Source organism: Acanthochromis polyacanthus, chromosome 14, assembly GCF_021347895.1.
Source record: "Acanthochromis polyacanthus isolate Apoly-LR-REF ecotype Palm Island chromosome 14, KAUST_Apoly_ChrSc, whole genome shotgun sequence".
NCBI lineage: Eukaryota > Metazoa > Chordata > Actinopteri > Pomacentridae > Acanthochromis > Acanthochromis polyacanthus.
In genome coordinates this window covers 2164941-2178447 of record NC_067126.1, presented here as the reverse complement: position 1 = coordinate 2178447, position 13507 = coordinate 2164941, and the positions used below count along the sequence as shown (strand labels likewise).

Below are 13507 nucleotides of genomic sequence, written 5' to 3'. Positions count from 1 at the left end.
GTTTGCAGTTTCAGATATTTAGCAAATTGCTTATGCAGATCTCAAAGTGTACCGCGGGCGGGACACTGAAGCGCAACGGGTTAAGGAGGAAAGCGTTAGAGCGTGTTCGTTATTTTGCTGTAGAGGAATCACTCTGGATCAATGAAACCTCAAAAACAAAACATTTGTTCAAGAATATTTAGTAGCACTGGATGATCAGGATGTATGCATACAGGTTCTCACTTGATCTAGTTAACAGCAGTTGTCTAGTCTACAAAGTATTTCCGCAATCAACCATCACAAGGAGAGAATGCTAACGCAGAGTTCACAGAGGTTTAAATATGACAATGTACTTCTATCTGATTGGTCTAAGTTACAGCAGATTCATCAGGTGTCTTCAGTCTTTGTCCAATCCGGTTAATCTTCATGTTGTTTCCAGGGGCCTGCTGTTTGCACGTGTCAGCTCTTAAGGTTACGAAATAACTCAGGCATGACCTCTTGCCTTGTAGGGAGTTTCTTTGTATGTGTGCTCCAAGTTTGAGTTCTATTTCAGTCTGCTGTGCTTGGATTTAATCATTTAAATATTCATTTAACTATTTGACCACTGATTAGGGCAGACCCATTTAGCTTATTATTTTATAGAATTCTTCTCGTTCTAGCTTTCAGTTACAATTTAAGACTTTATTCAATTTGGCTTGTTTTAGGTGCGGTATATCAATATTAAATATTATAATTTAGTTTCCATGTTTCTTTGGTCTCCCTCTTGTAAGATAACTTTCAGCTTGGTGCTTTCATGTACCTGTTATGACTTTTAGCCTGGTTGCTTCAGAGCGTACATGATTGCTACTTTTAGATATGTCCTCTGCTGCATCCTCACTTCTTCCACAGAATGGTTACTGCTGTTTTTCCATGTAAGATTGTGAGCAATGACAGATAAAGCTGTGGGCTACGTCTAATCTTAAACACTCGTTGAGCAACACTCCTCAGCTTGTATGCAGCGGACCAATGCTGAAACAAGCACATTATATGCACACTAGTATTTGCTTTGCATGGTTAACATAAATTTATTATAAGTAATAGTGCATTAATACAATTATGATTATGATTACATAATAAGGTTAGTTGTGATTCAATTAGATTAAATGTTGGCTACGTGAGTTATGATTAAAAGTAATTAATAGTTGGTTAAATGTGATAAGATATTATTAAATGTGATCAAATATTCCCAACAAATGGAACCCAAACTCCCCTGACCTCAACCCAACTGAGAACTGTTGGAGAATCCTGAACATCTTTACCTGTCCACCACCAACAATCATGAAACAGCTCCGCTCTAATGGGGAAAGATAGAACCATTCACATTCAGGAACCTCCTACATTCCATGAAAGACTGAAAACCTGATCAGAGTGAAAGGAGGAAATACTGGTTGTTGAATAAATTGATGATGTTGCATATTCAGGCTTGAACTTTATTTTTCTGGGGAGAACAAACTTTTGGGACATGGTGTAGGTTCTTGAAGACACTTCACCTCTCCTCCAAGCCTCTTCAAGAACCTACCAGAGATGTCCAGTTGATTTCTACTGAAGCTCTACTGAACCTACTGAAGACATTTTCACCTCTTGAGGAATGTGAAACATCTTTAAGAACCTACAAGAGCTTCACTAGAAATCAACTGGACTTTTCTGGTAGGTTCCTGAAGATGTTTTCACCTTTCATCCAAGATGAGAAGTCCAGCTGATTTCGACTGAAGCTCCTGCGATCACCACGACCTGGATGACTGAGAATCTTCAGAGACATAAACATTTGTTCTTTTGTACGATAGATACAGTATGTTCTTCTGGATACAGATCGCAGCTTTTTCTAAAAATGACTCGATTGATGACTTGTTCGAACATGAAGCCAACGTGTTCGGATGACGTCAGATTGACAGGAAGAGGTGCAGGTCTTTGTCTGACTGTGGTGAATTTAACTGTAGATGAACCGTCAGATCTTGTCTCCTTGTTAACAGTTAAATCTGCTCTAATCTCATGTATTCATAATTTATCTGCTCTCATGTTCCAGAGCTCAGGCCATCGCCATCGGTCAGGCGCTGGTGGACGGCCGCTGGCTGGACTGCGTCACCCACCACGATCAGCTGTTCAGGGATGAGTACGCCCTCTACCGCCCCCTGCAGGTGGGAGTTCTGCACCACCACACTGGGAAAGAGGAAAATCACTGACATGACTCAGTTGTGTGTGTTTTAATGTTGAGCCACGCCATCACATGCTACTGCTGATTGATTAAGCCACTGACTGATTAGACAGAGGATGATTGATCGATGGGTAATTGTGCTGATGTCTCCTGTCTGTCTGCAGAACACAGAGTTCTCAGAAACGCCGTCTCCGGACAGCGACAGCGTCAACTCTCTGGAGGGACACTCGGAGCCGTCCTGGTTCAAGGACATCAAGTTTGACGACAGCGACACGGAGCAGCAGGCTGACGAGAACGAGGACGCCATGCCCAGTAGGAACCTTTATCCACCTTCATCAGCCTCTGTTCAGACTTCTGCTCTGTGAATTAAAGAGTTCTTCTGTTCCAGACTCAGCCAGTCCTAGTAAGAGGACGTCCGTCAGCAGCTTCCAGTCAGTGGTCGACAGTGATTCTGCTGCTTCCATCAACCTCAACATGGAGCAGAACAATGTCAACTTCCACATCAAGAAACAGTCCAAATATCCACACGTTCCCCCTACAGCTGAGCAGAAAGGTTGATATTCCAGTCAGGATGTGTTCCAGAGCAGCTTTTACTTCAGACTGAGCCTTTAGAAACTGTGGACACCATCAGAGACGCTGGTTTCATTAAAGTACTTCTATTAATAATCAAGGATTACAAACGAACTTCAGCTCAAGTTATTCAAATATTAATCTACATTTAAATAAAAGTTAATTTTCATTGGTAGGCAGCAGAAATGAAGAATTTACTCTATTAGAAGTCTTTGAGATTGTTTTTCTGAGGAGAACAAACTTTTGGGACACAGTGTAGGTTCTGGAAGACATTTCACCTCTTCAAGAACGTAAAACATCTTCAAGAACCTACCAGACACGTCCAGTATATATATATATGTATATATATATATATATATATATATATATATACATTGTATTCAACATTACAAAAGTAGCTTTTTGCAAAAGCTTTAATGTGAAAATGCTTGTTGAAGACCGTTTCCTGTTTCTGTGTCAGAAATATTTCCCACATATTGATCAAACCATCAGAAATGAGCATCGTTTAAGGAGGTTATCCTTCACAATGTGACTCCATGGGCAACCCTTGTCTATATTATATTATGCCTTATATATGTAATTAGTTGTATTGATTATTTTACCAGTTATCCACAGTCTTCAGTTATTCCTGACTCTAGAGTCTCACTGCTCTGTTTCTGTATCACCTCTATGCTTTAGAGGTCGGCTGATTAGTTTATTTTAGGACTGATTCTGATTATTATTTATCAGTAAATGAACTTAGAACAGATATTTGAGGGAAAAATTTAAACTCTGTCCAAAATGTAGAAAAACATAAACTCCTACACAAATGTACCTTATTTCTAATTTTCATATTTAATTTAAAGTGCCTTTCACCGTTTATTCTTCAGGTTATTACTTGTAAAGACAGAGCGAGGAAGTAGTGATTTGTTTAAATAATTTATTTTATTTGGAATCAGGTAAAAATACAGATAATGAGAATGGTGGATAAATGATCCAGTCGTCATCAGGATGGTGAATCTGGACCGAAGCTTTTATCTGTGTTGAGCTGAGTGAACATCAGAAGTAACTTTCTACATAAACTAGAATATATGTTTAGTGTTTCCTAAAGGGTTGCTGCTTTAACAGTCAGATTAATAATTAAACCGTCTGTCCCCCTGCAGCAGAGTTCCTGGTGTCTGAGGACGGAGGTCAGAACATCATCATCAGCGACGCCTTCATCAAAGGTAGGAATGTCCTCCCTGATCTTATCACTCCTCCTCTGAGCAGCTAAATAAGCTCCTCCTGACTTCCTGCTGCAGAGTCCCTGTTCAACCGGCGTGTGGAGGAGAAGGCCAAGGAGATGCTGTTCACTCCTCTGGGATGGCATCACAGCTCCCTGGACCAGCTCCGGGAGGAGAACGGGGAGAAGAAGGCCATGGAGAGGCTGCTGTGAGTTCACCTTCACTCTGCTGCTCAGTCTGAACCAGAAATGAGATAAAGATAGACCAATTAAAACGATCTGGAACAGAAAGCTTCCTCTTTTTTGGCTGATTTAAACAGAGTTTTGGAAGGTTGTATAGTGTGTATCGGTGGTGTCATTATTAGGATGATGACATTTTGATTTGCAAGGTTTCTGGACAGATTCATGAAAACTAGACACCACAAGAACGCTATAAACACTGTGTTTTTATGTGTTTTATGGGGTTTTACACAGTTTTAGAAGGTCTTGTAGCGTGTGTTGGTGGAGCATTTAGGGAACAGCTCCACATGACACCGACAGCTGATTTCAAATGATCTGAAACACAAAACTTAAGGCAATTCTGAACAAATGATTATTACAATTTTTGGACACATTTATAAAAAAAAACCCATAAACTCTGTGTTTGGGTTGTTTCTGTGTAGTTTTTTTATTCAAAATTAATTATATATAATTCAGTTATGCTGCTGTTTGGAACATTTAACACCAGTTATTGTGTTTTTACAGTGTTTTGTAGACTGTCAGAAGGTTTTATAGTATATATTGTTGGTGCACAAGCCAAAGAAAGCTGATATATAATGGCATAAAGTGATTATTAAAATTTCTAGACTGATTCTTAAAAAACTAATAGCTGAACCTGCAGAGACACAATCAGTAAACTGTGAAAACACCTTAAAACTCTGTGTTTGGGTTGTTTCTGTGTAGTTTCTAGTTTTTGACTCAGAATTAATTCAGCATGATTCAGTCACACTGCTGTTTGGAACATTTAACACCAGTTTTAAGTTTTTGTAGACTTTTACAGAATTTTAGAAGGTTTTATAGCGTATATTGACGGCGCACTGAGGGAGCAAAATCAACTGCACTTCTGTGGTAGCAACTGGTCTTAAAGAACCTACCAGAGAAGTCCAGCTAGTTCCTACTGAAGCTCCCAGGATCACCATGACCTGAATGATGGAGAATCTACCTACACCTACATGAAGGTTTGTTTTTGTCCTCTGTTCAGCTCGGCCAACCACAGCCACATGATGGCGCTGTTGCAGCAGCTGCTCTACAGCGAGTCCCTGTCGCTGTCGTGGCGGGACATCATCGTCCCCGTGGTCCGGCAGGTGGTCCAGACGGTCCGACCCGACGTCCGCAACTGTGACGACGACATGGACATCCGGCAGCTGGTCCACATCAAGAAGGTCGAAATCTTTGAACCGTTTCTTCTATTCTTTTATCGTCCTATCAGTCAGTTTTAATTTACGTCTCCCTTTGGGTTCAGATTCCTGGAGGCAGGAAGTTCGACTCGACAGTGGTGAACGGCTTCGTCTGCACCAAGAACATCGCTCATAAGAAGGTACATCTCCTTATTTACTCTCTTTGTTTCCTCTGAATGTGCTTAAGGTCTATTTTATAACATCTGTATAAATATTGATACTAAGCTGAGAATCTGTGACTCCACCAGATGAACCCGTACATCAAGAACCCAAAGATCCTGCTGCTGAAGTGCTCCATCGAGTACCTGTACAGAGAGGAGACCAAGTTCACCTGCATCGACCCCATCGTGCTGCAGGTGAGCTCACCTGGACTGCAGAGGCACCAGCTGGTTCTGCTGCAGCTCTCTGATGCTAACAGGACTTATCCATATCTACAGGAGAGAGAGTTCCTGAAGAACTACGTCCAGAGGATTGTAGACGTTCGTCCAACCCTGGTGCTGGTGGAGAAGACGGTGTCTCGGATCGCTCAGGACATGCTGCTGGAACACGGCATCACGCTGGTCATCAACGTCAAACCGGTCAGTGGATCCACACGGATTCTTGTTCTGGAAATGAACCAGAGGCAGGAACGTAGTCGTAGACCAGAACTCTCCCAGTTGATCCTCCTACGTTTGAACTGAGTTCTCCTTCTTTCTTCTTCTCCTCCTTCTTTCTTCTTCTCCTTCTCCTCCTCCTCCTTCTTCTCTTCCATCTTCTTGTCTTTCTTCTCCTTCTTTCTTCTTCTCCTCCTTCTTCTCTTCCATCTTCTCTTTCTTCTTGTCTTTCTTCTCCTTCTTTCTTCCCCTTCGTCTTTGTCTTGTTATTATTCTTATTATTTTTCTTATATTTCAGGGACTAAAGAATCTTTTCAACACATGGAAATTTGCACACACATTCAAACATTTGAGGTTTTCTGGGACGTGTGGATGTGTGGTAAAATGCCTCTGTGGCGCCCCCTGTTGCATTATAAGACATTAGTCCAGCAGGATGTTTTTAATTGTCATTTTTTTGTTATTTTGTATCTTGTTTTTGTTGGTTTGTGTTTTGTTTCATGTTGTTTTCCATCTCATTTTACTTTTTGTCTTTCTTTGTGCTTTTTTTCTCATTTTGTGTCTCCTATTTCTTGTTTTGTGCTTCATTTTGTTGATTTTTTTTGTCTTGTCATTCTCGCTGAATGTCAGGGAAATGTTTAATGACGCATAGAATAAAATGATTTTGAAGACAGATCACGACTTTGAACTGAGAATTGGTTACATTTTTTGCTTAATTAGTTGAAGAACTGTTGAAAAGTTTTTGTTTTTACACTTTCTTTTTGGACAAATAGTGTCATTTTGATTTAAAATCATGTTGTGTGGTTGCAGAGCCTCAGATTCTCGCACATTGGAATGAGTTCTTGAGCAGTCGGATAAATAAAATGTTCTGTTTGTGTGACTTCAGCAAGTCCTTGACAGAGTAAGCCGGATGACGCAGGGAGATCTGGTGATGTCCATGGACCAGCTGCTCACCAAACCTCGGCTGGGAACCTGCCACAAGTTCTACATGCAGCCGTTCACACTGGCCAGCGGTAAGGATCACAGACTTCTTTAAACACCTGGGGCCTCATTTATAAAGCTTGCTTTCGCACAAAACAGGGCTAGAAAGTGGCGTACGCCACTTTCTACGCAAAGGTTGTGATTTATAAAAACAAACTAGGCGTGAGAATGTGCGCACCGGTGCACCAACCTTGATTCTTGATGCTTCTTTACGCACAAAACAGGGCGTAAATCACAAACTTTGCGTAGAAAGTGGCGTTCGCTGTGTTCGTTGTGATTTCTAAAAAAAACTTGGTGTGAGAATGTGTGCACCGGTGCGCCAACTTTGATGGTTGCTTAAGCACATTTTGGAGACAGAGGGAACGGCAGTGCCGGAGGGTGAAGTGGTGAATTGAAGCCAGATTGATCTCAAACCTTTATTGTTATCACATATTAGACTTGTAGAGCCGGATAATCATAAACCCTCATTGTTGTAGATGTTCCTATAGTGCGCCATTCGGCCTACGACTGTATTTGCAGAACTATGTTCATATATCAACAGGAGCGGATTGAACGTTATTTCATTCGGTCGTTTGACCGAAGGGCCGGTATCTGGGGCCGGTGCGGTGATCTTTATTAAATAATTTTGTTTACTGATCACCCGGCGCCTGTATGGCTCATCGGGGAAAGCAGAAGACCCATTTGTAGGGCTGGTCTCTGATGCAGTGGCTCGGGTTCGATTCCTGCCTGCGGCACTTTTATGCATGTCTTCCTACTCTTCTCCCCATTTCCTGTCACTCTTCACTGCAACTATCACAGTAAAAAGGCAAAAAAAGTAAAGAATTTTGTTTATTTATCCACATGCGGCCGAATGGGATGAGCGTCCAACCATTAATCAGCCCTGTACAGGCACACATGCTTCACACCACAACCCCCGAGTGAAAATGAATTTGTCTGTGTGAACCGAAAAAATGTACATTCAATCAGTGTACAAATTATTTGTACATCGGACATGATCATAACAAATTTAGTGTCAGGGTGGCCTGGGTCAACACATGATTCATTCATCCTGATGCACAGCAGTGAACAGACTGCAGGGGGCGCTGCGTGAAATGCCGTGGATCAGCAGCTTATTTATATACAGATACATTCATGAGTTACTTTGCATTGACCATTCATGGTAAAATGTGGGTGTGTTGTGGGCGGAATGTGAGGTGGATCCACCTGTGCAATCTTCCAGCTGGTGTGTGATTTATCAAGAAATTGCATGCAGCTGTGCTTACGCACAGTTTTATAAATCAGGGGTGAAGGGCATACGCCATTTTCGTATTTTCGGCGTAGGCAAACTTTAGTATGAATCCTACGCAATGTTTTATAAATGAGGCCCCTGGACAGTAAGAATCACCTCTGATTAGCTTAACCCTCGTGTCGTCCTGCGGGTCAAATTGACCTGTTTTAAAGTTTGAAAATGTGGGAAAAGAATATACATTTTCACAGTGAAACTTCTGATGTCCACATTTTCAACATTTTTGGGAAATTTTTGAACATTTTTGGTGGAAATAAAGAAATGTTAAAAATGTTTTTTCAAGAAGATTCACATAAAAATCAACCAAAATCCAGCGAATTTCACTGTTTTGGCTGATTTTTATGTGACTGTTCTTAAAGAAAATAACAGAAATTTTACTGATATATGTGTAATCACTCTAGATATTTTGAGAATTTTTTGGAAGATTTTTACTCATTTTTTGAAAATATTTCCAAGAATTTTCTTGCCAAATTTGGAGGAAATTTTTTTTAAAGAAACTTCTAAGCAAAACTTTTAGGGAATTATTTAAATTTTCTTCCTGATGGTTTTGCTAATTTTCAGAAATTTGGGGATTTTTTTGCTGAATTTTGGGATTTTTGTCAGACAAGGAAACAATATTTTTTGGGTGCCCATAAGTGAAGACAACAGGAGGATTAAACAAAGTTGTGAAAACAACGATGTAAACAACAGGGTATAGTGTGGCTTCCCACAATAAGCAAAGATGATACAAATCCTTCTTGATGTCGTGTCTTGAGATAACTGTGGCAGATTCTTCCGGATGGAAACGAAAACACGACTGACTTGGTTGATCTTAATGTGATTGAATCTGGTTCATTTTAAGTTGTTGAACTTCATGTTATTCCGACACCACTCAAGTTCAACATGGAAACCTGAAATGATCATGAACACGATATACGTTTATACGCTTCAGTAAATGCAACAACCACTCAGACTCATTTTTTTGCATGTAGAAGATCAGTTCCTGAAGTAAACACATTCAGAGCAGTAAGCTGGTGGAAACATGAACGTCTTGAGGTCTGTCCATAAAATGTTGGTTTATGAGGAACATTTAATAGGAGCAGGACCAGCTGGACTCAGAAGCTCTTTGTTGGTTTCTTCCAGATGAGCTGAAGACCCTGATGTTCTTCGAGGGCTGCCCTCCTCACCTGGGCTGCTCCATAAAGCTCCGTGGGGCGTCGGAGTACGAGCTGGCCCGGGTCAAGGAGATCATCATGCTGATGGTGTGTGTGGCCTACCACTCCCAGCTGGAGATCTCCTTCCTCATGGACGAGTTCGCCATGCCGCCCAGCCTGGCCCAGAGCGCCTCCTTCCCCTGCCTGCTGGACGGGAACGCTGCAGAACCCGACGGAGACAAACCTGGAGAGGACTCAGCAGCAGGTCAGCAAGAGGACGAGGAGGCTTCATACAAGAACGCAGCTTCAGATGATCTACACCCACAACCTTCCTCCATCCCAGAGGAGGAGTCCAGCACCGACACCAGGGCCTCCACACCTTTCTCCAGCCCTCCTGCTGCCGTCAACGTCTCTCCTCCATTCCTCCTGGAGGACGACCAGGAGATGGACACTGTGGTCGGAGAGGAGACAGAAGGAAGTCCTCTGAAGGATCCGGATCTGGAGGACGGAGAAGGTCCAGAGACGCCGAAGCTGTTCAGAGACCCTCTGCAGGACGATACCGGGATGTTTGTGGCCGAGCAGGTGGATTCCACCGACGACCGTCTCAAGTCATTCTCAGCTGTTTTCAAGCAGGAGCTCAAAGACATCATCCTCTGCATCTCCCCCTTCATCACCTTCAAGGAGCCCTTCCTGCTGACGCCGGCCGGCATGCACTGCCCCAGCAGGGACTACTTCCCCGAACAGGTACACCTCCTCCTCCTCCACACAGGATCTTCGTCAGGTGGACTGAGATGTTCAGAGTGGAGATACTGATGGAGCTGATCATCTGGGCTCAAAGACAGCATCAGCTTCAGAGTTAGATGTTCTTAAAGAAAGCGTTGGTGTTTTCATCCAATCTGTGGATCAGAGTGTAAAACCATAGCTTCAGTAACTAGATGAGCCCCCAGTAGAGGGCAGAACCACGCCCATGCATGATACTCTGTATCAATTTTGATCATCCTATGTATATCCCTTCCTACTTGATCTGCTGACCTGTAACTCCAGAAGTGAGCAGGGGACCTTAGACTGATCTTCAGTGCCAAATTTGATTATCCTGACTTCAGCACTTGCAGAGATATCTGACCGGACATACACACATACCCACACCGCCACCCACCCACATGTCATTTTGTGTCTTATTTCTGTTGTTTTGTGTATATTTTTTTTGTCATTTTATGTCTAGTTTTTATCATTTGGTGTTTTGTTTGTGGTGTTTTTGTCTTTTTTCTGTCACTTTGTCATGTTTTTTTTGTCATTTTGTGGGTTTTTTTGTCTGTTTTTTGTTATTTTGTGTGTCTTTTGGGTCATTTTATGTGTATTTTTGTGCTTTTCTGTCTTGTTTTATGTCTGGATGGTCAATTTGTCAATTTCTAGATGTTTTCCAGTGGGTGCTGATGGATGCTGATGGATGCTGATGGATGCTGATGGGTGCTGATGGATGCTGATGGGTGCTGATGGGTTCTGATGGGTTCTGATGGATGCTGATGGATGCTGATGGGTGCTGATGGGTGTTGATGGGTGTTGATGGGTTCTGATGGGTGCTGATGGATGCTGATGGGTTTCTGATGGGTTTCTGATGGGTGCTGATGGGTGCTGATGGGTTTCTGATGGATGCTGATGGATGCTGATGGGTGCTGATGGGTGTTGATGGATGCTGACGGATGCTGACGGATGCTGACGGGTGCTGATGGATGCTGATGGATGTTGATGGGTGTTTCTGTCCCTCAGGTCTACCTGTCGCCTCTCCTCAACAAGGACTTCAAGGAGCTGGATGGTCGCAGGAAGCGGCAGCTCCTGAAGGACTCTGCGCCGTCGTCCCTGCAGACCAACGGTGGCGTCCATGCCAGGCCGGTGGACGTCCTGCCCTGCCACAGCCTAACCAGCACTCGCATCGTGGAGCAGCTGAGCGGCAGCCAGGACTTGGCCAGGATGCTGGCCGACTACCGAGCCAAAGGAGGTCGCATCCGGCAGAGAGGAAGCAGTGACCTGTTCAGCGCCGGACAGAACCGAACCGTGGACGGATCGGTCAAAGGTCCAGTGAAGGCCGACAGCGAAGAGGAGAAACCCAGCAAGCAGAGCGACGTGAGCTGGGCTCCCAAGGTGAAATATTACCACAGTTAAAGTTCTGATGAACTTCTAATGTATTCTCCTCATCCTGTAGATGTTTATTTACATTTTTACTATTTCTACTAGAGGCTTAACTCCACTCTGTGACTTTTCAAAGGAAAACCTGCCAGCGGGTTGGAAAGGCAGGTTTTCCTTTCAAAAGTCACGAAAATGACACCATTGATCAGCTTGTAACTGGAATAACAGAAGAAAAATGTGAAGAAAATTCTTCAGTGGAATATTATTTGCTCAACACAACACTAAGAGTTGTCTCTCAGATCAAAGCAAATGTTTTGCTTGTGACAAGAAATCAACATGAACAAAACGTAGTCTGAACAATTGACTGACAATATGTGGAACAGTTCAGCTTTTATACAGGCACATGAACAAGTTACCACCTGATTACCATCAGTTACAGGACGCTGATTCTCAGTGCCATCATCAGTTTCTGAGCAGACAGTTTCAACCAACTTGTTATATTTTCATGGTCAAAGTTAATCATAGAAATTTACTGAGTTCATTTATTTATTTAATCAGGGACCATGCAGTTATCATGGGACACATAGAACTGATGCATTACATATAGAGTGTGTAGCAGAGGGCTAATTTACAACTCCCATCCCTGGTTGGGCTTTTAAGTAAAAGTGGTCAAAGGACCCACAACACAAATAAACACAGCACAGACAACATTACAAACCTATAACCCCCACCCACCCACGCACACACAAACATACACAATGACAACCACAGATTACATGAGTTCACAGTTATCCAGTAGTTTGAAATCATAAAGAGCATTTAGTCATAATATTCTGATAATCTACAACAATAGATCACCACATTTTCAGCTGGAATGCATCGTGTGTGACGTTTGGGAAAATGAACCACCTCTGAGCTTCAGATGCTGACATTTGATTCAAATCACCTGGACTACCTCATGTTTCCTCTCTACTCTGATCATCATCAGTAGATGTTTCACCATGCTGGATGGATCTCCAACTACTAGATCCTCTGTTCACTGTTTCTGCTGCATTTATTTATTCATCCAGTAGCTTTTATTCTTACCCCCATTTCATGTCTCACTTTTGTCATTTTTTTGGTCTTGTTTTTGTTGTTTTCTGTCTCGTTTTTGTCATTTTCGGTCTCGTTTTTGTTGTTTTCTGCGTCGTTTTTGTCATTTTTGGTCGTTTTTGTTGTTTTCTGTCTCGTTTTTGTCATTTTCGGTCTCGTTTTTGTTGTTTTCTGCGTCGTTTTTGTCATTTTCGTCATTTTCATCATTTTTGGTCTTGTTTTTGTTGTTTCCTGTCTCATTTTTGGCATTTTTGGTCTTGTTTTTGTCATGTTCTGTCGTTTTGTGTTTCTTTTGTCATTTTCGATCTTGTTTTTGTCGTTTTGTGTTTTTTTTGTCATTTTCGATCTTGTTTTTGTCGTTTTGTGTTTTTTTTCGTCATTTTTGGTCTTGTTTTTGTCATGTTCTGTCGTTTTGTGTTTCTTTTTTGTCATTTTCGATCTTGTTTTTGTCGTTGTGTGTTTTTTTCGTCATTTTTGGTCTTGTTTTGTCATGTTCTGTCGTTTTGTGTTTCTTTTTTGTCATTTTCGATCTTGTTTTTGTCGTTGTGTTTTTTTTGTCATTTTCGATCTTGTTTTTGTCGTTTGTGTTTTTTTTCCGTCATTTTCGGTCTTGTTTTTGTCGTTTTGTGTCTCGTTTTTGTCCCTTTCTGTTTCCTTTCCTGTCTCCCACTTGTCGTGTTGTCTCATGCAGATGTTCTTCTGTCTCCATGTTTTCAGACTTTTCCTCTCTACTCTGTTCATCATCAGTAGAAAGAGGTTTCACCATGATGGATGGATCTCCACCAATGTGCGATCATTTAGTTTTTTGTGTTTTGTGTCTCGTTTTGTCGTCTCGTGTCTGTTTCGTGTCAGCTTATGTGTCTTTGGGATAGTTTTATCTTGTTTCTGTTGTTTTGTGCCTCATTTTTGCTGACTTGTGTCCAAC

General features: G+C 42.0%; 1 protein-coding gene across 1 annotated transcript in view; it reads left to right on the top strand.

Annotated features, from left to right (window-relative positions):
- Positions 1–13507, top strand: part of pikfyve (phosphoinositide kinase, FYVE finger containing) — a 54683-nt gene that overhangs the window by 21694 nt on the left and 19482 nt on the right. Inside the window, 12 exon segments of the mRNA XM_051958673.1 lie at positions 2042–2153; positions 2335–2482; positions 2559–2723; positions 3883–3945; positions 4021–4150; positions 5182–5362; positions 5443–5517; positions 5626–5733; positions 5815–5955; positions 6854–6980; positions 9356–10110; positions 11134–11505. Coding sequence (XP_051814633.1) covers positions 2042–2153; positions 2335–2482; positions 2559–2723; positions 3883–3945; positions 4021–4150; positions 5182–5362; positions 5443–5517; positions 5626–5733; positions 5815–5955; positions 6854–6980; positions 9356–10110; positions 11134–11505 — 2377 coding nt within the window.